Below are 25,057 nucleotides of genomic sequence, written 5' to 3' on the forward strand. Positions count from 1 at the left end.
CTATTGTTGCTGACCATGTGCATCCCTCATGGCCACAACTTACCCATCTTCTAATGGCTACTTCCAGCATGATAATGCACCATGTCACAAAGCAAAAGTTATCTCAAACTGATTTCATGAACATGACAATTAGTTCAGTGTTCTTCAGTGGCCTTCCCAGCCACCGGATCTGAATCCAATAGAACACCTTTGGAATGTGGTAGAATGGGAGATTCACAGCTTGAAGGTGCACCTGAAAAATCTGCAGGAATTGTGTGATGCAATCATGTCATCATGGACCAGAATCTCAAAGGAATGTTTCCAACATCTTGTGGAATCAATGCCACGAAGAATTGAGGCCCTAAGAAGGGAGGCCCTACCCAATGTTAGTATAGTGTTCCTAATAAATCTACTCTGCCTGCAGGCTGGTGTGTGAATGACTGTGTGTGTGTGTGTTTGTGTGTGTGTGTGTGTGTGTGTGTGTGTGTGTGTGTGTGTGTGTGTGTGTGTGTGTGTGTGTGTGTGTGTGTCTGTCTGTGTCTCTGTCTGTCTGTCTGTCTGTCTGTGTATGTCTTTGTCATGAAGGTGGTGTCTGGTGTGATGAGCTCAGAAAGATGACAGGAGGATGACATTAGAATCAATTACAATAGCATATAATATGACCAAATACCAAATGCATATCTAACACTGTTAGGCAGGACGCCTGCTGCCGGGTTATGTGTTGTTAGAGGCAGTGAGCGCTTCGGCTCACACACACAATTGAAGCCTGTAATAATATCTCCCCATTACTTTTTGTTGTTGGAGCAGTGGCCTGATCCAGCCCCTAGTTTCCCTACTTTTCCATCATAACTTCTACTTCGACCTAATTAGTGTAATTACTATAAATGCTACAGGTCCCCACTGACTTCATAGAGATGGGAAGACTGGTGGAGAGAGGGAGGAGGAGGAGGGAGGAAGAAGAGGGAAGGAGAGGAAGGACAGAACAGTTGACTCTCCGTCTGTCTTTGTTATGCTTCAGTAAGATTCTCCCACAGATTCAAGTACATTAGAACAATAACCACAGAGGAAAGGAACCCAAGTGCAGAGTTTTTGTCTAACTGTCAGTGTGTCTAAAGCAGCAGTGATGAGAAACTCTGTGTGTGTGTGTGTGTGTGTGTGTGTATGGTGCGTGCACATGTGTGTGCGTGTGTGTGTGTGTGTGTGTGTGTGTGTGTGTGTGTGTGTGTGTGTGTAAATCCCCAACCTCAGCTCATTCCTATTAAATCATTGCACTTTCTGATAGTTCAGTTAATCATAAAATGACTTTCAAATGCATTTCTCATAATCAATAAAGCCATTGCATCAGTAAACTCATCTAGCCTGTTGCTCATTTGTAATCATTTACTGTATATTCCAGTACAATTCTTAGTCAGATCAGATATACTGTAAGTTTCTACTGTTGGGTGTTTCCTGGGTGTCAATTCATTTTAACTGAATGTTTTCGGTCAAAGAGACAGTGAGGAAGAACATTTGATTACCAGCAAATGGACTGTCAGTGGTAGAAAACACATTTTCAATATACTGTATAATGTAATGGTTAGGATCATTTAAAGATACAATTGTTTGTTATTTCATGCACTAATGTTTGAAGACATATGGAAGATCCCCATGTCAGGAATTGTAGAAGAGAGGTGGTCTGACAAGTGAAATAGGAGGTTATACTGGAGGCTCCTTTTCAAAGCATACAGGTGGTGTCATGGAAGGAGAATAGATACCTATGTTGGTATAGGTTGGGACATTTTTAACCTTTTAACATTAATTCAGCCATATCAGTCAAGTCATTGAGAACTTTTAGCACGACAATAGCTTGACAAGACTGAGCTGCTCTTGACAAGACTGAGCTGCTCTTCCTCTCAGGGAAAGACTGCCCTCTCCAAGACTTCTCCATCACAGTAGAAAACTCTACTGTGACCTCCTTCCAGACAGCCAGGAACCTTGGGGTTACTCGGTCACCGCTTTTCACTGTCCTCACGCCCTGCTGGTGGAATGAGCTACTGTCAGGACTGCAGAGTCACTTCTGATCTTCCGCCGTAGATTGAAAACCCATCTCTTCAGGCTCCATCTTAACAGACCGCTTCACCCTCACTACCCCCCCTATACTAACCCTAACCCCGAGACCTCTTCTCCCCTGCTACCCCCCTGTACAAGTTCTCTCCTGCTAATAAAATTTAGCCTACTGGCATTACGACTGCCAATGGCCCCTGGTGTGAGCATTGATTACTTTGTCGTATGATGACTGTTGGATAGATGATTCACTTACTTAAACAAATGTATTGTTGTAAGTCGCTTTGGATAAAGGCATCTGCTAAATGCCATAAATGTAAAAATGTAACAATATCCACCTGTATGTGGTTCCATACACATGCGGAGCCTTTGTTCTTCACATTTCTCTGATTTACTGTAGCCCACCCACACTTCTCTGAAATCCAATTTTAGACCACCAGTGTAACAGGAAGTCCCAACCCATCTCCTGGTTCAGATCAGTTAACCCACGAACAGCCACAGGTGAGATCTGAGTAATCTACGTTCCCCCTACAAAGACCTGACAATTGTCCTATGTGTCCACAGAGAACGCAGAGGAAGAGATGAGTTTAGGGGTGGCACTACTTCTCATGCCATTGTGCCTTGTTTGATTGGTGAGCTTGGTAAATGAGTAAAAACAAAAGTGGGTGCACAGATCAGAGATTTTTCCACCCACGTCTCTGTTGTCTTATGTTCAAGAAACTGCAGTCACTGGCAGTAATTACCCAACACTATATTAGACACACAGAACTATTCTATTTCTAAAAATTCCTTGAAAACAAAACTGTACCAAATGTTGTCAGAGTTTTCACAGAGACATGGATTACACCTGAAAACACAGCCACTCCAGCAGCCCTCTCTGATGCCTACTCCTTTTCTCATTCCCCTAGACTCTCTTGTCGAGAGGGAGGCACAGGACTCCTCATCTCACCTAAAACTGACCTCCCTGATGACGTAAAACCTTATCTCTCTCTCCTCCTCAACTACACCTCCTCTGCATCAGCTGCTAAAGCTTCTTACTACCATTCCAAAATTCAATCTGCCTCTGACTCAAGGAAACTGTGTCCACATTTTCCTCACTCCCCAACCCACCTCCTCCCCCTCCTCCCCCTCCTCCCCCTCCTCCCTCCTCCCTGTCAGATTTTGTCACCTACTTTGAAAAGAAGGTTGATGACATTAGCAGCTCTTTCTCTCTACCTCTCGCAACACTGATACCACTCCTCCCAAACCTACTGCGCTACACTCGGTCTCTGGTTTATCAGCTCTTTCCCCCCTCTCCCCTGATGATACTCTAAAACTTGTCACATCCAAGTGGGCAACCACCTGCCCTCTCGATCCTATACCCTCCCCCTTTCTCCAATCCATTTCCAAAGACCTCCTTCCATTCCTTACCACCATAATCAATTCCTCTCTATCCACAGGATCTGTCCCAGTTGCCTTTAAGACTGCTGTCCATAACTACAGACCAGTATCAAGGGATCTCTCCTTCTTATCTAAAAACCTTGAACGTGCTGTCTCTAACCAACTGTCTCACTATCTCTTTCTGGAACAACCTCCTTGCCCCACACCTTTAAGGCTGGGTACTCTACTGAGACTGCTCTCCTTGCTGTCACGGAGGCCCACCACTGCTCGAGCTTCCTTCCTCTCGAGCTTCCTTCCTCTGCTTTGTTCTCATTCTTCTGGACCTGTTTGCTGCATTCAACACAGTAAACGACCTGATCCATCTCTCCACCCTCTCAGAACTGGGAATCTCTGGCTCTGCACTCTCCTGGTTTGCATCCTACCTGGCCGATCGCTCTTACCAGGTGACGTGGAGAGGATCACTGTCCTCTCCATGAGCCCTCACCACTGGGGTCACCCAGGGCTCTGTCCTAGGGCCCTTTACTGTTCTCCCTCTATAGCAAATCTCTTGGCTCGGTAATTTCCTCACATGGTTTCTCCTTGACTACTGCAACTCACTTTTGGCCGGGCTCCCCACCTCCGCCATCAAACCTCTGCAGCTCATCCAGAATGCTGCCGCCCATCTGGTGTTCAATGTCCCCAAATTCTCCTATGTCATCCCCCTCCTTTGCACCCTTCACTGGCTCTCGGTAGCAGCTCGCATTAGATTCAAGACACTGGTGCTTGCCTACCGGGCAACAACAGCAGTCGCGCTATTCGGTCACAGCTTTTCACTGTCCTGGCACCCCACTGGTGGAACGAGCTTCCCACTGCTGTCAGGACTGCAGAGTCACTACCTATCTTCAGCTGTAGACTGAAGACCCAGCTCTTCAGGCTACATCTTGACTGTCCCTTCTAAAGATCTCTTCATCCCCACTACCCCCCTGTACAATTGTGTATCTAGCATTGTGACTCCCAATGGCCCCTGGTCCTAGCATAGATTTGTTTTTCTTATAATGACTGATGTATAGATGATTAACTTACTTAGACAAATGTATTTGTTGTAAGTCGCTTTGCATAAAGGCGTCTGCTAAATGTTTAAAATGTAAATGTAAAATGTAAATGTTTTCAATTAACTCTCATCAAGACGCAAAGCAGCATGTATGCCATAGGTAATAACTGAGGGAGGCCATATTAGGAGACTGTATTGGTAAAAAAAACAAAACAGGGTCATGGTTGGGCTTTTGTCCTACTGCCAGTTTTCTGCCCTGTGAATTTCCCCCTTGATGTTGCATCTCTCATACATAGAAGACTGGGGAAGGACCAGGGAAGGACCAACGCGATTTATCACACTAACACACACACACAAGTACACATGCACACATGCACACGCTCGCATGCACGTACGTACGCACGCACGCACACACACACAGCCACACACCCACACACACAACACACACACAGAATCAGAGACAGACATGACAGACAGGAACACTACATTCTACACACGACATCATCTGTCTTTTTACTATGAAGCACATCCCACGTATGGCAGGAAAAGAGAGAGAAGCTAGCCACGTGGAACCCCAAAACCACCGAGAAAAAGAAACAAGAAAAAAGAGGAAGAGTTTCACAGTACACAGTAAATGCCATTTGTTTCAATTTCTGTATTGATTTTATTCAGAGAAATTCACTTTTTCCACAATCCTGAATTGTTTCTCAGTGGTGAAGTTACACACATACTCATAGTGGCAAAAATGAAAGCAACATTTAGCCTGGTATCATGTTTGATATCAGAGAAAGAGAGAAAATGGGGGAGGAAGGAAGGAAGAGAGAGAGAGAGAGAGGGAGAGCGAGATAGATTTGATCCTACCGAAGTGATCTTACCGAAAGCTATGCCTCATCACATTCATATTTGCGGTACATTGTAAATTTCCATTGTGCTGGGGGGGTCCCCAATTCTCTCTCTGTGTCTGTCCCCACCCTCTCTCGCTCCCTCAATCTTTCCCTTCACTTTCAGATTGCTGTCTGTACTCTTTGTAATGTCACCCGTGACACACATTTACTGAAATGTGATAGCTGAACAGAAACAAGGGAGTGTATATGTAGGCCTATGTGACAAATGTTGTGTGCTTGTCTTGTTTGATGGGAGATGCCAGACAAATTTCCCTTAGGGGATTCAATAAAATGGAGATTGCTATAGAGGGTTGCTGTAATAAACACACTTTGATAGCATTACAGTGTGTGGAGTTCTCTTTTTCTTTTTGTCTGACAATAAAGTAAACTACACCATCCCTGCTTTGTCATGTCATGGTTGTTTCTGTTATGAAGAATAACAATTCAACAGAAAAAGACAATCTAAATCTTAATTGAGAAAGCAGGCAGATGTGAGCGAAGGGGGAACTACCTCGGCTCTTCAGAGAGGAATGATATGAGAGGGCTAGATGAGGTTGCTAGGCTATCACAGGGCAACATTGGAGGACCGTTTGATGCTAGCTGGGTCAATCCAGGGCATCATATGCGAGAAATTAGGTTTTAACGTGAGGGTGACAGTCATATAGAGGTTAGGGTCTGACTCAACCCTTTTACTGTGAAATCCCTTGGCTGTCTCACTCCAACTGCCAAATAGACACCATCTTGATGATTTAGCTACCCAACTCAACACCACCTTAACCTGATTCCCTTAACTCGCTGGCCCCTCTGAAAACTAAGTCAGTCACTTTCAGCTCATCCTCCCTCTGGTTCACCGCTCCATGAAGCAGGCAGGCCGCCATCTTGAACAGTTGAGCAGGAAGTCTGGGCTCACTGTCCATTCTGAAACCATTCTTTACAGTGACGCTTTCCTGTTTTTCAAGGATTACCAGATATCAACACCTCCCTGACTGACCAAACGCCCCTGCCTCCCCCCCCATGTCACTGATGACCTACCCATGGCTGTCCCTGAACAACGCCTCTGTGCATTCTCCCCTGTCGATGCTGCCCAAAATCATCAGCTCATCCAAATCAACTACATGTTTCTCCACTCCCCACCACTCTGACCCAGGCTTGCCTACCTGCTTTCTGCCCCTACCTCACTAGCATCTTCAACCAGGCAACTTACTCATGGAAATGTTTCCTTCCATCTACAAAACTGCCACCGTCACCCCAATACTGAAGAAACCCAGTCTCAACCCCAGTTCCCTGAACAACTACTGGCCCATCTCCAGCCTCCCTTTCCTTGCCAAAATCCTGGAACTCATTGTTGCCTCCCAACTCCAAGCCTTCATGACCACCTGTTTGAACCTCTACAGCCTGCTTTCCGCCCACTCCACAGTACTAAAACTGCCCTCATTAAAGTTGTCAATGACCTCCTCTCATCTGCTGATTCTGGTGCCCTCAACATCCTTATTCTGCTAGAGCTGAGTGCTGCATTTGACACAGTCATGAAATCCTACTCACCAGGCTGCAGAATCAGGGTGTTGAGGGCCGTGCACTCGGCCGGTTCTGCTCACCAATAGAAAATACTTCATCCACCTGAATGGCGGGACCTCTGACTCTGCCACTGTCACTCAGGGCGTCACCCAAGGCTCTGTCCTCGACCCCTTACTCCTCATAATCTACATACTCCCCCTTTGACAGATCCTCTGCAACCTGGACTTTAGGATCACTGTTATGCAGAGGACACACAAATCTATATCAGTACCAAATCCCTACTAAACTCACCCCTAGCCCATATTGAATCCTGGCTCTCAGCCATAAAAACCTAGATGCAACACAACTTTCTCAATGTGGCATTCAAGCGATGATTGATTGGTATTAACAGGCCCAAAGTGTGCCAAGACAACATTCAACACACCATTACACCACCTCCATCATGAGAAGGTGTACAGGTGTTCTTAATAAAGTGTTCAGTGAGTGTGTATAATCCCCAACATCATAACATCACCTTTCAGACCAAGCTGTTCTAGTTCTGTCTTGGAGATCATAGAGGCCACTTAAACATGTCATACAGTATGTAAGCTATTTACATAGATTAGATCATATGTTATTTCCTCTAAAAAGCCTTTCTTCATCTCTATAATATACACGTATAATAGTACTCTCCCCTTCTTGGGTGACTTTCCGTTAGAAGGGGAATTTGTGAATGAGTCACACAGAACATATAAAAGGGACACAGATGCTCACATCTGTTACTCAGAGAGACAGAGAGAGAGAGAGAGAGAGAGAGAGAGACAGAGAGAGAGAGAGAGAGAGAGAGAGAGAGAGAGAGAGGACGGAATAAGAAGCTCATAAAGGAATACGTTGACAGAGGAAGTGTGCTAGCTTGGCACCCTGGAGAAGGAAGTTCATGACAGGTAACGTGTCGCTCTTTGACACACAGACACTCATGATCATCTATATTCTAACGCATGACATCCTGTCAAGCCATTCAGATATAAAGAATCGGAACTCTGTGTTTGGGGCAGGTCAGTCAAGTTTCTAGAAAATACTAGAAAACTATTGAGGTTTGCTTGACTTGGCTTGCTAATAAGATCATGTGTTCTGGTGTCCCATTGTACTGTGGCTATAGTCTGAGGGTTAATCTGTCAAACGATTGAGATTTATAGAATCATGTGTTATGATTCATATCTGATAGGTGGATTTGGGTGAGAGCTGGATCCATCTAAATGAAAATCGGGAATGTTTGTGTATGGTGGGCCACTAGTATGGGTTAAGATGACAGACTGAAATATATTTCTGATTGGTGGTTGGGAGGCCTTCAAGAGATTCAAACCGGTTCCAATTCCATTACTTTTCAATGTAGCCTGACTTCTTTTGAACCCAGGGCCCTGTTAGGATATGCATTGTAAATTAGTTAGATTATAGAAGTAAAAGTTGTCCAATAATAATTTTATTATATATATATTTGCCAGATCAGAATTTATTCTACAATAGTGATGATGTTGACATAGTTCATGCCATAATGTCTTCAAAAAATATCTCTGAGCCAAATATGTATTATACATGATTGCTTCAGTGTTGATAAAGCACCTATGTCAGAGTCTGATGACACAAAGGTACCTAGACTGAGTAACTGATCTTTGGATTCCTCCTACGGTATGTTCAACCTTCCGGTCTAACTGTGATGTGTCTTTTTCACCTCCTACAGGCTGTTTCTTGTGATGCAGCCGCTCTCTCCTTCCACAGAGCAGAGGTAGAATAAGGCAGTCCCAGGTGGAGTGAGTGGATCTGTCAGTGGGGTGAACCAACCGTTCCCAGGTCAGGGTTAATGCTAATCGTGATAGGGGTTGTGTTCCAAGAGACACCTATTACATTAGCATTGACCCTGCACTGGGGTCACACTACTAAACCACAGAGCCAGCTACTGGGAATAATGAAACATCATGCTGAGGAAAAACTAAAATACACACACACACACACACACACACACACACACACACACACACATTTTGTGGTGTTAATGCTGTCCATGACTGGGGTCGTGGGAGTGATGACCCCCTGCGTAACAGCATTCACACCTAAACGTCTTCCGTCTTCTCATCCCTATGGAAACCACCACTGCAAAAGGAATTTAGAGCAAACTGGAACATTCAATGTTTTTGCATGATATTCACATGCCTGGTGTTTTACATGGTGGTGCAAATAAGAATGCATAATGCATGTTTCTGTTATACACAGATAACCTACATGGTGAGTTTTATAGCTATGCCCAGCCATGAGCGTAATTACAGTAATTAAAGTAAACTACCATAGAAAATGCCTCTGTCTTTTGTGATGTAGCCTATTTACTCTGTGTAAATTATCTTTTCATTTACTTATGGATTTTTTGTAATCTGTTTTTGTAACCAACCAATAATAAGTCAAGACATCATATTGGAATTGTATTCAAGCATGGCTATGGGGTGAAATTGCTAATACTAATACTACTACTACTACTAATAGCATTTATTTTGTCTAGCGCTTTTCTCAGTACTCAAAGACACTACATTCCATGGAGAGAACAAGAATAGATAGTTAAATAAAAAGTAAAACAAAAGCACTGTCAGTAAAAACAACAATAGAAATAGTTAAAGATTAAAAGCACGTTTAAAAAGATGGGATTTGAGGGATCGTTTGAATCGCGCAATTAGAATAAATTACAGTGATTCTTTTATCAGCAGCCCATAGAATATTATTTTCCATTGAAAAAAATATGTAATTGAAATTTTTGCCACACTGAACATTTTTGTGTTCAGAGTGAAATAGGCTTATCTAAATCAAATCAATTTTGACTGAGGTATTTGTGCAGATAGATTGACAGGTGTAGGCTACTGAGAATTTTGTATTGGGCCACTATGTCACCATGCAATAGAGAACGATATGGGCGGACCCAGCCGACGACCTCAGAATCAACAGTGTTCTCGTACTGTAAATTCAACCCGATCACCATGAGTATCGTCGGCTTTTTGCTCTCACCCCCCCCCCCCCCCCCCCATCTCTCTCTCTCGTCCTTGTCACTTTCATTACGCACAACAATGCGCGCGTCAGGAGTTAACTACTGGAATGAAACGGAATATTTGCAGCTGGAACCACTGGAATTATACTCAGAAATCGGTCATTCACTCGCCGCTGTAAAGTTAGAGAACATAGGAATGCAAAAGTAATCTGTATATTATTATCATTTCGTCTTCTGATATTGAGCGTTCCCGGCCAGTCGTGTGATGGGGAGTTCCATATGGAATTTCTGTTTAGGAATTTTTATGATCGCAATCAGTCCATGTTCTGCCATCATTCTAGAATCCCTCTACTGGAATGCTTCAAATACAAAGTAAGTAACCTATAGTAAGTAGGTGCTGTAGTAATCATATGCTGTATTGTTTTTCAAGTCAATAATTTGTTAAATGTACAATGATCAATGTTAAAAAAGTGATTTATTTTGTCTAAAACGCTCAATAATGCAGTGACAGCACTGTTGAATTTTCTAAATGTTTAATCTAGCATTAACAACATTTGATGTCTCTAAACATCTGTGTAGCCTCTAGGAAATTCTAGTAAATTGTGATTAACGAACTGATTAATTTATGAGGGGAAATCATCAAAGTATTTACTTCACTAATAAAACGATTAATAACAAGTAAATTATGTAATGTCATTGTAAATGTTATTATTTACAACTGTAATTGACAAATTATTATCAATGAAAAACACTTGAATGGAGAAATGTATTATAATGTAAATACAAATAATGTGCAGAAACATAACCCTAACCCAAATAATGTGAGAAGCTTTACAACACCAATATATATATATATACAAATAAAAAAAACAATATCAGAAGCTGCATGTGCTGCATGTGTGGGTTTGCGTATGCTTATGTTGACAAAACCCCACCAAAGGTTTCTTGAATTCTACCAGCATCGTAGTCATGAAACATTCACATTACATCAACATATATATGACAGTTCTTGAATTACAGTATGTAGGCTATATGTTGAATAACAAGGTTCTGTTGTAGCCCTATTCTGGGATATAGGCTACTGAATCAAAAGGTGCTCTCGTTAGATGGTCCTCCTGTCAACCACCTGTTTTGGTCAAACCCAAGAGTCTTATGAATTGTGGGTTATAATTAAGGATTATTCTATAAACTACACTCAGATTTATTTGGCAATAAACATGACAGACATTGTATAGACACTTTCCTCTCCGTCCTCTCTCTCAGATTCACTCCCAGACAGGGACTTGTCCTGTTCCCCCAGATTGGGGACAAGATGGACATTGTGTGCCCCCGGGTGGGGGGTTCTGATGTGGAGGGCAAGGCAGAGTTCTACCGCGTGTACCTGGTAACCCAGGACAAGCTGGCCAGATGCAGTGTAGACAAGTCTGATACGCCGCTGCTCAACTGTGACAAGCCAGACAGAGATGTCAAGTTCACATTCAAGTTCCAGGAGTTCAGCCCTAACCTCTGGGGGCTGGAGTTCCTCAAGGGGATGGACTATTACATCACATGTGAGTACTGCTACTTGCAACAATTCCTATAATTCGGCTCTGTTTACATAGGTAGACGTGGAGCTAAATCAGTGTTTTGTTTTGTTAAGTAGACGCCATCTTCCCATTGCCCCCTTCTATTTTGTCATGTCTTGTCAGGTCTCATGAATCTCAAAGAGGGCCTTCTTATCGGAGGCCATGTTGGTCAACCACTGTCTCAGTTGCCAGCGTTGCGTGAGAGATCACGTCTTACCATGTAACTTCCTCATCTACCTCCATCAGCCCTGACAGTGCACTCGGCAGAGGCAGGCATTGTGATTATAAGAGCTTACATGCCCCAAATCACACACGGCTTTTAGCAGCATCGTGCAGATTTGACAAGAACTTTTGTGGCAACCTAGCTTGTAGCCCGCGAGATGCTGTTATCTGACCTAAATGGTCCTAATGGGAATGTGTTTGTGAATGTGTGTGTTTGAGTTCATGGGGTTTTCCCTGTGTGTTACTGCTAAAACTTGTGCTGGAAATTGTGTTGATTGTGGAGTAATGCTAGTGATATGATTGTTAGCTACAAATTAATTAAATTATAACATAAACATAAAATCTCACATCCATTCTGTCTGGTAAAAGAAAATTGTTCGCTGTTCGGTCCAAATTACTAACACCATTTTCTTCTCTATCTTTCTCCCTCGACCTCCACACCAGCCACATCTACCGGCTCTTTGCAGGGTCTGGATAATACTAATGGAGGGGTGTGTAAAGCTAAATCCATGAAGCTGATTTTGAGGGTAGGCCAGAGTAAGTAGTGTGAATGAGTCAAACACATTAGGGCGTGTATGAGTGTGTGTGTGTTTTTGTGTATGAGTGTGTGTGTGTTTTTGTGTATGAGTGTGTGTGTGTTTTTGTGTATGAGTGTGTGTGTGTTTTTGTGTATGAGTGTGTGAGTTTTTGTGTATGAGTGTGTGTGTGCGTGTGTGTGTGTGTGTGTGTGTGTGTGTGTGTGTGTGTGTGTGTGTGTGTATGTGCGTACTGCAGATCTTTCACACCAGGTCTAATTTCTTGATGAAGATTGGATGAGGCAACTGTTGTCATACAGCCTTCAAGTAAAAATGAAGGGGAGAGCCACTGAAGCGGCCAAAACCAGGGCTCTTTATAGAAGACGGAAAAGGGCAGGTGATGAACACTGAGTGACCACACCAATTGTGAACAACCAATTGTGTGTGAACAACCACCCACACCAGTTAGCCACTTGTCCAAATTAGGTATAATATACATCCTTATGGTGGACTGCAGTGTGTGTCTGTGTGTGTGTGTGTGTGGGAGAGAGAGAGAGAGAGAGAGGGGGGGGGAGGGAGGGTGAAGGAGAAAGAGAAGAAGATGGAAAAAGAGAAGGAAAGGAGAGTGAGTGTCAACAGCATGTGCCTGTGGGCATGTGTCTTGTTCTGGCTGGAATGCAATGATATTAGCTCCCCTCTGGCTTAACGAGATGGCCGAATATTTTGTGTCAGCCTTGATCCAAATGTGAAGGATTAACCCGTGAATTATCCCCCAATCCCCAATTTAAACCATAAGCAGCTTATAGCTGTTAGCATGCTAAACCCAGCCTAATGTAACATGCACACATCGGTTTGGTCTGTGTAACCATTTAATTGTAATACAATTCCATGTGGTTACAAATCCATGTGGTGTTTCTTATCTTCCAGGTGCTTCTGACCCTCCTTCATCCCCTAAAGTGTCTCCCACCAGATACCCCCCTAAGCAGCCCAAGTCTAGAGGCAAGGACCCCTCCATCAATAACAATGATGTGAAGAATAATGTTGGTGTGTACTGTAAAGCAATGTATTACTTTACAGCAATGAACACAGTGAACACTGTGTCAGCCTATCTGTTCATGTATGTGTTCACGACGTACAGAGTATGTCATCGACAGGCAATCACATGCACCAACAACATAGTGATTGTATAACCTAACCGATTATAGGGTATATAAGCTGTGTCCTTCCTATTGGAGATTGGACAATTTCTCTGCTGTGATGCTGGAAATTGTTCCCTTGGTGCAACATGTTGCAACGCAATTGTATTAAACCTAATTGATTATATCTGCTGTCGCTCATTCCTGCACCTGAGAATAACCTACAACATTCTCTGTCTCTCTCACCCTGACACATCTGAGACAGAGGCTAAGACGGAGCCAGAGGAAGGGGGCGAAGACTCCCATGCAACCACCGTCTCAGAGGTGGGACTGTTTGTGGGCTTGGCCTCAGGCGGGATCGTCGTCATCATCATCATCATCATCGCCGCCCTGCTGGTCGTGCTGTGGCGGTGCCACCAGCGCCACTGCCACCCAGAAGGACGGCAGTCAACCTCCATGTCTCTCAACACGCTGGCGGGGCCTAAACGGGGCAGCGGTGGTAGCAGCGGCAACAACGGCTCGGAGCCCAGTGACATTGTCTTCCCGATGCGGCCCTCTGAGAATATGTTCTGTCGCCACTATGAACGAGTGAGCGCAGACTATGGACACCCTTTGTACCTTGTACAGGAAATGCCCGCACAGAGCCCCACTAATATCTACTACAAGGTCTGAGGGTCACGTTATGTCATACGACCAGGCCAGGGGACATGGAGGGACAGGTATTGCTGCTGTGTAATTGTGGATCCTGTGCTCCCACACTCTGGAGCTGGTCTACAACCTGGACCTACATTATACCTGTGTGCCAGGGGAGGCTGGTGTTTGATACCATTCCTCATTCCATTCCATGCATTACATTCCATCCCCTACTGTGTACCCCCCTGCTGTGGAACAATCTGGACCTAACAGAACCTGTTACATGGCTGTGGATCAAGCTTGGTTGGCAGGACTGTTGGTCCTTTATGAACATGAGGACATCATGTTAGTTATCAGAGTTGAAACTCTTGAGAGTGAAGGCAGGAGAGTACAGTCGCTGTGTCATCTCTTGTCTCATAGAAGCACACTACGCAAACACACCGTCACTGAAGGAGAGTGAATCATCGAGGCCACACTTAATCTTGATGGCAAAGATTTACCTCTATGAATTGCTGCTAAATGACGTACCTACTAAATCTCTTTATCTAAGAGACTGGATTAAGTATTTTACCATCGCAGCATGTCAAATGCACTCAAAAGTATCCAGAAGAATATTTTGTTTTGTGGACACTTTAATCTATTTTTTCACTGTGAAATACTTGAATAGTAATGATTGTGTTTCTGTGGTCAAAACATTAGAATTAAGTTATAATTACGCCTCCAATATTTTTTGTGTCAGAAGTAAGAAACACTTTAATCCTGAGTGAATACAATATTGTGGAAGTGGAAGTTAGTAATGCTTGATGTAGTTGATGTATCTATCTTGACGTAGTGATGTAATGTAGATATGACCTATCTACTGTACCATACTGTAACTGCACAGCCAGAGGTCTATGAACAGGGATCTAGGACTGGAGTCTAGCTGGCTTTGTGTGCAGAGGGCATGGAGGAGCTGGATCCGTCCAGCCGTCACTGGGCCGGGGTGGAGAATGCCCCCTGGTGGCTGGTGATGACTTTTTTGTACACTTACAGTTATGACACTAATCTGACATTTCTATTCAAACTGTTTATTATTTGGAGTTGCTTTACCCCTCCACCTTGACATTGGGAAAAATCAACTATTCAACGTTACCAGCAGACTTGGACCCCCCCCCCCTCCCCTCCCCCCTCCAGTGAAGGATATTATAAATTAAAGCGTGTGTGTTTTTTCCATGAAACAAGATAGTCCATTACCCCTCTAATGGAACACTGGGGACAGTGTGATGACTCTGACTGTCATCCTATCTAGTGTGTACAGCACCAGAACCAATGTCTTACGTTGATAATTACCCAGGTCTCTAAAAGCAATGACATCATACCAACATTTATCTATCCTTTCAATTACAGATCAGAATACAATAGACTAGAAGGACATTTATATTGCATCATAGAGTCAAACTTGGCAGATATAACAAGACACAAGACAGATTTGTTTGCATGTTGAAATTGATAGCACATAGCTCAATTATAATGTGCTCCTTGAAATCCAAGCATGCATTCTAAAAAGTATTTTCAAATAACTATTTTAAAACAATACAAATGACATGAGACAATTTGAATTTCACAGAGAAAATACATATAGAATTTTTTTTTTAGAAAAGGATGTTTGAAAAGGATTCAGAAATAATAGTATATTAATACATGATCATTATTTAATAGTTACCCTTTAATTTATGTTGGATTCGTCAAAACAAGCAACACTAGGAACACATCATAAACATTCTAGGCAGAACAGAGTGTGGTTCCTCAGAGATGGCTGTTTGGTTTGACGTGTCTTTAAAGTTATTTAGAACTCAGGAGACTTAGCACTCTTGTGGCGGTGAGCGTGGCACCTGTGGGCGAGGACGTTTCATGCTTCCCCAGCCACATTATGCCTCACATTTTATACCTGTCAGCTTCCACCTGTGGCTTGTTTGTTACATTTTTCAGAGCAGGTTTTAATAACTAGAGGAGTTTTATAACGAGAAGAGTGATACTCTATAGGTTATATGGAAACCTTAAAAAAAACAAAAAAACGTTTTAAACATTTTAATTGACATCAAACAAATACAAACAGCAGCACATACAACACATTCCACAGGTTGGGAGAAGGGGAAATCCTCATTGGAAATACTAATACATTACACAAATCTACATGAAGACACTACTCTTTTACACATTATTTTCTCCCCAATAAACAACACAACAAACAGCAGCAACACTTGTTTCTTGTTTCTTTCACAATGGAATGGACGCAGTGTGGGAAACATAGGGGTCTGGGGGTGGATTGCAGGGAAGGCTTAAGCCATATCTGACCCCTGTGAAGATGCACAGCCTAAAGGTCTCACCCCCCCCCCCTTCTAAAGGTCACCCCCCCCTTCTGTTACTCACTGTGTGTGGGGGTTGGGGGGTTATGACTGAGCACCCACTACAACCACATGCACTGACACAGGAGCTGGGACTGGGAATAGTGTGGAATCCAAATAACTTGAGGTTTTAAACCAAGGAAAATGCTAATGTTAATGTGAATGTTCTTTAGTGAATATTGAGAAAGGAAAGGGCAAGAGAGCAATGCATTAATAACTTGTGCTCAATTCCCCTTTCATCCCTGAGACTTGCAAAAAGGAGTAGACATTTAGAGATTTAAAACAACAACACAGAAAAAAAAATCAATGTTGATAGGTGTGAATGTAGTCTGTGTGTCTAGGCTGGGTCGGGCAGTACTGCAAGTGTGAACTTAGTACAGTGCTTGGATTGGTGCTGTCCTCTGCTGGCCAACTCACACTCTGCACCCCGCATCTTTTGATTTTGTATCACACCTGTGGCTACAGTAGTCATCAGCTGCCTGAGAGATAGGGGGCGTATCTCAATTATCTAGGGTCTACCATCCAGACTTGATCACTCTCTGCCTGACACATCACCCTAGCTCATGAGGCCCTACTGCCTCCATCCTGTAAATCTTGGGCAGATCATTTTATCTAAAAAAACTCTTTCTTCTTGCAATCACTCTGGTACATGATACTATTCGTCTTATCTGCCCACAAGACCGTTTTCCTGACCTCTGCAGGATTTTTAGGTACTTTTCAGCTAACTGTAACCTGACAATCATTTTTGAGGATAACTAGTGGTTTGCACCTTGCAATGAAGCCTCTGTAGTTCGGCTGGTGCTGATTCTGTGGATGTTAGTTTCTGACACTGTTTTGGTTTTTTTCTTAATTATGGTGAGCGTTCTTCGGCCATCCACTGTAGAAGTCTTCATTGGCCTACAGCCTGTTTGCGATTTCCAACATTAAATTATTTAAAATATGGAACATGTTTCAGTTGCAGGAACATCTGTGTCTTGAACAAATCTAAATGCATCGATGCAAATTGAGTATCACATTGACTAAATATTACATCCTTATTTTGTGAGATAATATAGGACCAATCCGTCTAGATTTTGACATTGGTTTTGCAACAAGAATTACATTTTTCAGACTCACATCGTCTGCTGCAATGCCAGCAAGCACATGCAGAGGGCGCAACAAGGTGGAATCCAGAAATCCACTAAATTTGGGTACAAGACTGGATATGGCTGTCATTAGGTCTACATACTTCTTGGAAAATCTGTTTTCCATTTCTGAAATGGCCCTGTCAAGGATGTTGAGCATTTGAAATAGACTGTTTCAGTTCACTGTCAACACAGCACCAGGATTATAACCAGCCAGTTCTCTGCAGCAAACCTGACATGCAAGTTCATGGCATTCAAGACGCAACTGCATGACCATAGAAATATACATTTTAGAATGTGAAATGCATGCGCGTGGGCACAGCGGTAGGAGAAGAGAGGAGGAGGACACTTAAGACTATTGAGATACACCCATAGCAGAGACAGGGGCGGGCAGAGGCTCCAGCAGCAGTACCTAGATAAACTGAGGCCACATGGCCATCAGCAGACCAGGCTTGCCAGCATCAGTTACGCGCTGGACAAGGAACATAACAAGACACGGGAAGGCTTTAACCCGGGGACAACATGATGACACACACAAACAATGTCAATAACAATGGCATGACATAGTCATCGCCATGTGTGCAGTGTGTAATGCTGTTGGCAGTCTGTTGAGATGTGTGGCTAATAGACTTTCAACATCATGCATCTTATCTAGATGGGACAGCTGTTTGATACTTGGCTGGAAATTTCACAAGGCTCATACTTTGCATTACATGATTGCTATTAGGGGGAGTTTAATGAAGCTACTGTTGGCTTACACTTTAATGATTTAAATATCTAACTCAAAAGCCATTAAAGCTATTTGTCTGTAAGCCTCTGTGACTTTCAAAGCCTTCATGTGTTTTCGCTGATAGCAGATACATTTATCAAATGATTGGCCATAAATGATAGCACCATTTTGGTGTAACCTTGAAAGAGAAATGACTGTCTTCGATCCAGGCAGTCACCATGAATCTAAGTAGTAGTACTGTGTAGCCCAAAATGTAAAAAATGCTGTCACTGTCATCGTCAAACTGAATAAATGCAAGTGATTTGGAAAATTGACATTTTAGTTTAACCTTGTTGAAGATCCATGTCAATCCACCCTTTTAGAGTCCCATTTTGAGGGCATGTTGTTGCAGGAGCCAGTGACTCATATTGTCTGTGTGCAGACAGACGGCCCTCTTGGCCACAGCATGAGCCCAGGGACAGCTCCCCTTAATTGGAAAACCTGGACTGCATGTCACTAGTCTAAAGTGGCTTCCTCTCCTACTTCCATCCATCTGATAATGCTATTGGACAGGTCCCATAGGCTCTGTAAGACTATCGTCTAGCCTGTGCTTACAGATCAGTGCAGATACAGGGTAGGAGACGAGGAGAGGGAGCCCCTTTAGACGATTTAAATGCACCCCTATGTTTTATTTCTTATGGAGCAGCAGAGGCATACTGCATCTGGCTAAGTGTGATGACATTGCTGCTTCCCTTAGGCTCATCTCTGAGAGATTGCCAGAACTGGGGGAGACAAAGCCCAGGCAGCTCTTAAACTCTGCGTGCGTGTGTGTGTGTGTGTGTGTGTGTGTGTGTGTGTGTGTGTGTGTGTGCGTGTGTGTGTGTGTGTGTGTGTGTGTGTGTGTGTGTGGGCGCGCGCGTGCAAGCTTGTGTGTGTGAGTATGTACTCTACATGCGTGCGTGTGTGTGGTGAGAGGTTGGTAGAGGACACGGGCGGTGCGGTAGAGAGGCCCAGGGTTGTTGTGTGGTTGTCGTAAGATTAGAGAGAAGTTGATGCAGTGTTTTTAGCCTGTTCAGTGCCACTGGGAGACAGAGCTCTGATCTACAGAGAGTGGAATTAAATGCATTATAGATTTTCTCATTTCATGGATGGTTGCTGGCTGGAGAGGGTTCAGGCCTGGCCCTGGAGTAACAGGCCACTCTGTTCCCTAGGATGACAATGGAATGGAACCTGTGCTGATTCTCTAATAAATAAGACAGCAGGACCCCCAGTGTTTCACAATGAACTGTTCATGAAGTACCTGTACCTGTTCACAGAGAGACGGATCAAACAGATCATTCGCCAAAAGTAGAGGTGTGTAATGAGCGAATGGAAGGGTAATATATATGACCTGTTTACCGCTGTACCTGCTTCTGGACTCAACAATGCTACAGTACTTGGAAGCCTCTGCAAGACACTGACAAGTTGGCCAAGACAGATGCTAGCACCTAGGCCTCTTTGACATACAGTATAATCTTATATCAATTAGTATATCTGCAATATCATTTGCTGTCAATGTCTTTGTCTTTCCTGGCTAAATAAATGCATTCAGTGACCGTTCCTGGCCAGACTCTTACCATCACATCGTTGTCTAAGTTTGTTGCCTGTCTCTCTTGAGTACATCATCTGCCTCAGGGAGACACCTGCAACTAAGGCCTCATTTAACACATCGGCCCAGTTCCAAACCAACTCCTGGCTCCTATCCTTATGCCCTAGATCTGATAGGACCGGATGGGTGTAAGCAACATGGAGGCTGCTTCCATGCAGCCCTACCAAAGGGTCAGATGGAGCAACTAGCGAGTGGTAGGATACTCATTCAACCCGTTCAGAACAACAAGCAGCAGTGAACAAGGTGCTAGGGATAGGAGAGAGGAATTGGTTTGGTACCAGGCAAAGACAGAGCATCCATCCGTCCACTCTGTCTGTAAGCAGATGTGCAGTGCAGGCCTCCGGCTCCAGATCACTGGTGCATGTGTGTGTATTCGTCGAGTGTGCATGCTCCAGTTAGGCAGCACAGAAGGCTCCCAGTGATGAACCGCCTCACTCTCTACACACTTTGTGTGTATGTGTGTGTGTGTGTGTGTGTGTGTGTGTGTGTGTGTGTATATATAGCGTGTGCGTGCATAGCCCCCCCCCCCCCCCCCCCTCCCTCTGGGGAAACACAGCTGGACAAATAGTCAAAAAAATATAGTCCATTCAGCTACTCAAAACCCAACAAATTCCACTTTGTAACAGGAGGACATGAATATCACAGTAGGCTGGACATTAATGCAACATTTTATTTGTTCACTAGATTGTTCTCTAGATGTTCACCAAGCCATTGGAAGTTAGTTTCCCCAACCTTGCATTGTCTTCATGTAGTGAGCAAACTAGATACTGATGGATTCATTATGTTAATTGCCTGCAATAATTAGCAATCAGTAGTGAGGAGATTAGAGATGCTTTACCCTGACCTCTGACCTCTGTGTGGCTGCACTCTTCATTGATGGGTTGAGGTTGCCAATAACCACTGATACCGGGTCTGATCTTCTATAAACCCCCCATGGTTAAAGTTTAGATTAGAGATACAGTCCAATGGTTGGGGGCAACATCTGCTGAATGTTGAGTGGGTGAAACTAATGACCTCTTTGGTACAGCATACTACAGCATACTACAGCATACTAATGGTGCTCTCACTGTTATACTGTAGGGCAGTGGAGCTAGTAGTGATACATGATGTTCTGGGTCCCTGGGTGAGATGAAGTGTGTGTGTGTGTGTGTGTGTGTGTGTGTGTGTGTGTGTGTGTGTGTGTGTGTGTGTGTGTGTGTGTGCATATTTAGAACTCATTTGAGCGTGTGAAGGGAGGACACACAGGACAGAGGATATCTACATCTCTCATTACCAGCCATCTCTGGTACTGCAGAGAAGCAGCCATTTTAGATCCAGATTTACTAAGCATTCTCACCTGTGACAACTGTTCTAACATACAGGAACAACAACACTGTAATTCAGTGAAAACTGCTTCAAGCAGATGGCAGGTCATGTAGATAGAGAAATGTTAATATTTATTCCTTCAGTTAAAACAACAGCGCACAATTTGTGATTCCAATAACATAGTGGTTTATTTCCTCCTTTATCAGTATAGGGAGCATTTCCTTTAGGATTCAGTGTGATTATTATACCCTGAGTATATGGCTGTATGAGCCACAGAGATTATTATACAATTGTCTTATAATTCTGTGGTATAAACATCCCCGGTTTACTGGTTGGGCATTAAAACAACACATCCTTCTTTAGCTGTATCTGTGTGACAGGTAGAGGTTGCCAGTAACCACTGATACCAGGTCTGATCTTCTATAAACCCCCCCATGGTTAAGCTTTAAATCAGGGGTAGAGTAATCTGATCCTAGATCAATGGTTGGGGGCAATGTCTACTGTACGTTGAGTGGGTGAAAAATCTTAAAGGACTAATGACCTCTTTGACTGTGCAGTGTAAAACCATACAATGATGGTGGTTTCACTGTTAGATGTATCTGGGTTAGATGTATTGTGGATGTGCATGTGTGGTGTGCGTGTGCGTGTGCGTGTGCGTGTGCGTGTGTGCTCGCGCATAAGTACAAACAGAGGGAGTGGAGTCTTCTCACGTAAGAAACACCTCTCATTACCAGCAATCCATGGTAGTCTACAGAGAAGCAGCCATTTTACATGCAGATTTACTAAGCATTCTCACCTGTGACTACTATTCTAACATACAAGAACAGCAACACTGTAATTCAGAGAAACGTGTTTCAACCAGATGGCAGGTCATGTAGATAGGGAAAATATAGAGTAGATAGGTTCATATTTATTCCTGTAGTTAAAATAACAGCAATGTGTGATTCCAATAACATTCTGGTTTATAGGGAGCATTTCCTCTAGGATTCAGTGTGATGATTATTTCCTGAATATAGGACTGTATGAACCACAGAGATGATAATACAATTGTCTTATAATTCTGTGGTAAACACATCCCTGGTTTATTGGTTGGGCATTAAAACAACACATCCTTCTTTAGTTGTATCTGGGTGCCAGTGGTGTATCCCTCTTCTAAACGTCTGTGTTTATCACCCTGTCCATCCTACTGCTACCCATTCATGTCCTATTGCAGTCATACTGTACACTCACACACACACACGCACACGCACACGCACTCGCACTCGCACTCGCACTCGCACACGCACACGCACACGCACACGCACACGCACACGCACACGCACACACAGTGTGCTCACATTCACAGAGATCTATATGTCTGCTTAGAGCCTAGAAGATTAATGACACCTATTCCAGAGCATCTTCTATCCCCGCACTCCTCTCTCCCCCCCCCCATTTTCTATCTGTCCATTTCTCTCTATCGCCCCTCTCAACCCCCTCTATCCTCTCATCCTCACGTCTATCTCTTTCTCTCCCCCATATCTCTTTCTCTCCCCCCATATCTCTTTCTCTTCCCCGCATTCTCTCCCCCATCTGTCCCTCTCTCTTGCTATCTACCCTCTCATCCCTTTCTTTCTCTCTCTCTCTCTCTCTCTGTATGTGTGTGAGTGTGTGTGTGTGTGTGTGTGTGTGTGTGTGTTCTGTCCCTCAGTCATAACAGGATTACATGTTTCTCATCTCTAAATTGCACCTCCTCAATTATGCTTCACTGTCACATTAATATCCCATTGTAGCCGTCTGCTAATCCCTGAAATATCCCTGTGTGAGTGTGTGTCTGTGCTTGTGTGTGTGTGTGAGTGTGTGTGTGTGTGTGTGTGTGTGTGTGTTTAGAGGTTCCTTCGGTTTAAGGTGCTATGAGAGGGGATAAAAGGAGGAGAGGGTTGGGATAGAGTGGAGAGAGACAGAGGAGAGGAGAGCAAGGGAGAGAAGAAGAAACACACACACACACACACACACACACACACACACACACACACATACACATACACATACACATACACATACACATACACACACACACACACACACACACACACACACACACACACACACACACACACACACACACACACACAGTAAATCAGACATCAATTTCTACAGAATACCTAAAACAAGTTGCCCTAACCGTGTTTTATTAATGCTATGGAAACATCTGGAACTGGTTGAACCCTTGGAACAATAACTTCAGCCTAGCCTACATAATTGTTCATAAAATCATGTATAAACCCAAAACAATGTCCTAGGTTGGCCATGGTGTATTCAATTGCAATCGGAGTAAAAACAATGATAAACATGTGGACCAAATCAACATTACCTGTTGTGCTGGATTTGTCGTTTGCTGTCATGGCTCCTCTGTCCCCTAGACACACTGGACGGCTGGCGTGCTTCTCTACCGCTTCCCTTCACTGTCTGAAGTTTCCCTATTCCCCGCAAATATGTTCCATTACAGATGGCACAATATGAGGGAACATTTTCAGTTTTTACGTCTCAGTAGCGGCATACCTTTGAAAATCTATGTTTAAGAATGAAATAATACTCTCTCTCTCTCTCTCTCTCTCTCTCTCTCTCTCTCTCTCTCTCTCTCAGGAGTGATGCTTGGCAGGGAACAGAACAGAACAGGGCCGGGCCGAGCCAGTCCCTCTCTCATATATCATGAGCAGCAGCCATCATGGACAATCATAACACTGTTCTTCACTGCACAGAGGGAGGACATAAAACCTGCTTTACGACTTGGGTTTGTAAACCACTCTCTCTCTCTCTCTCTCTCTCTCTCTCTCTCTCTCTCTCTCTCTCTCTCTCTCTCTCTCTCTCTCTCTCTCTCCATACGTCCGGAAGTGACATGTTTGCTTGTGGTGTGCTTAAACAGTGCCCATTGGCAGTAAAAACCTGACAAAGCTTTGCGTTTTCTTCCCAGTAGTGAAGGATAACATTTGTGAAGGGTAAACTGATTGTAGATGTGCTGAAGTAGCAGTGAAAACACTGTGCTGTATTTGGTGGTCTGTAACTTACATGTAAAATAGAAATATTACCGTAAATGGAATTGGAATGACTATACTTAATGACTAAGGATTGAAGCCCTCTAAGTCTCTTCACTGAGACAGCCCTGGTTTGGATGTTCATAAGTCTACCCTTTTGCTTCTGATGACTGTACCGCTACAATATATAACTGCTGAATAACTGCCATGTCACTCAGGAGCCAAAGGAGGGCGCTATGACTTCTATATTCACATGGTTACAGCAAAGCTGGAATAGTGCCACTGTCTCAATAGCTTTAACTAGCTTCCTTTCCTTGTGTCCTTTCTTCCCCTATCACTGATCAGACAAGACAAGACAGGTCCTTTATAGTCTGTTCATTTATCAGAGGTAATGAAGGAGAGGAACAAGGAAAGAAAGACATCTAGAGTGTTTACAAAGAGACACAGTGTATAACCAATGCTCTGTTCCCAATAGAGTATTTGATCAGACTATGATAAATTGTCCAGCAAATTGCTCTGTGTAGTCTGCTCACCTAATCTCACTGCATGTTACTGGGAAATACATCTGTTATTCATGTATAGTAATGCTGTAATGCCTTTAGTAACAACATGGAATTAACATGTTATTATCACTTTAGTAATTGACTATTAACCTAATTGTCCGATACCAAAAAGTTCAGATCCATAATATTATCACAAATCCATTTCACTAAAGTAAAATTGCTTATTATGTATCTTAATTAATGAAGTACTATATTTGAGTAAATACGATGTTGTTACCAGAGTAACCACAGCGATACCAAACAGGTACCCTATAGCAACCTAATGTAAGGTGTTACCCTGAATTCAAAACCCCAATCTGGCAACCTGAACCAGTGGAATTAGAAGTGGAACCCAAATAGGCTGCTCATGTTGTATGGAACGCTTTGAGGTAGCAACATGAGTCCAGCCCTGACGTTGGCCAAAC

General features: G+C 43.5%; 1 protein-coding gene across 1 annotated transcript; it reads left to right on the forward strand.

The window, feature by feature from the left end:
- Positions 1-10,139: 10,139 nt before the first annotated feature.
- Positions 10,140-13,945, forward strand: LOC310819590 (ephrin-B2a-like; the record flags this gene model as incomplete). The annotated part of the gene is made up of 5 exons (XM_083690895.1): positions 10,140-10,207; positions 11,099-11,385; positions 12,067-12,159; positions 13,065-13,181; positions 13,539-13,945. 5 exons carry the CDS (start codon positions 10,140-10,142, stop codon positions 13,943-13,945), a joined length of 972 nt encoding a protein of 323 aa, XP_083547021.1.
- Positions 13,946-25,057: the final 11,112 nt, after the last annotated feature.

This window comes from Argentina silus (genome assembly GCF_951799395.1).
Source record: "Argentina silus genome assembly, chromosome: 19".
NCBI classification, from domain to species: domain Eukaryota; kingdom Metazoa; phylum Chordata; class Actinopteri; order Argentiniformes; family Argentinidae; genus Argentina; species Argentina silus.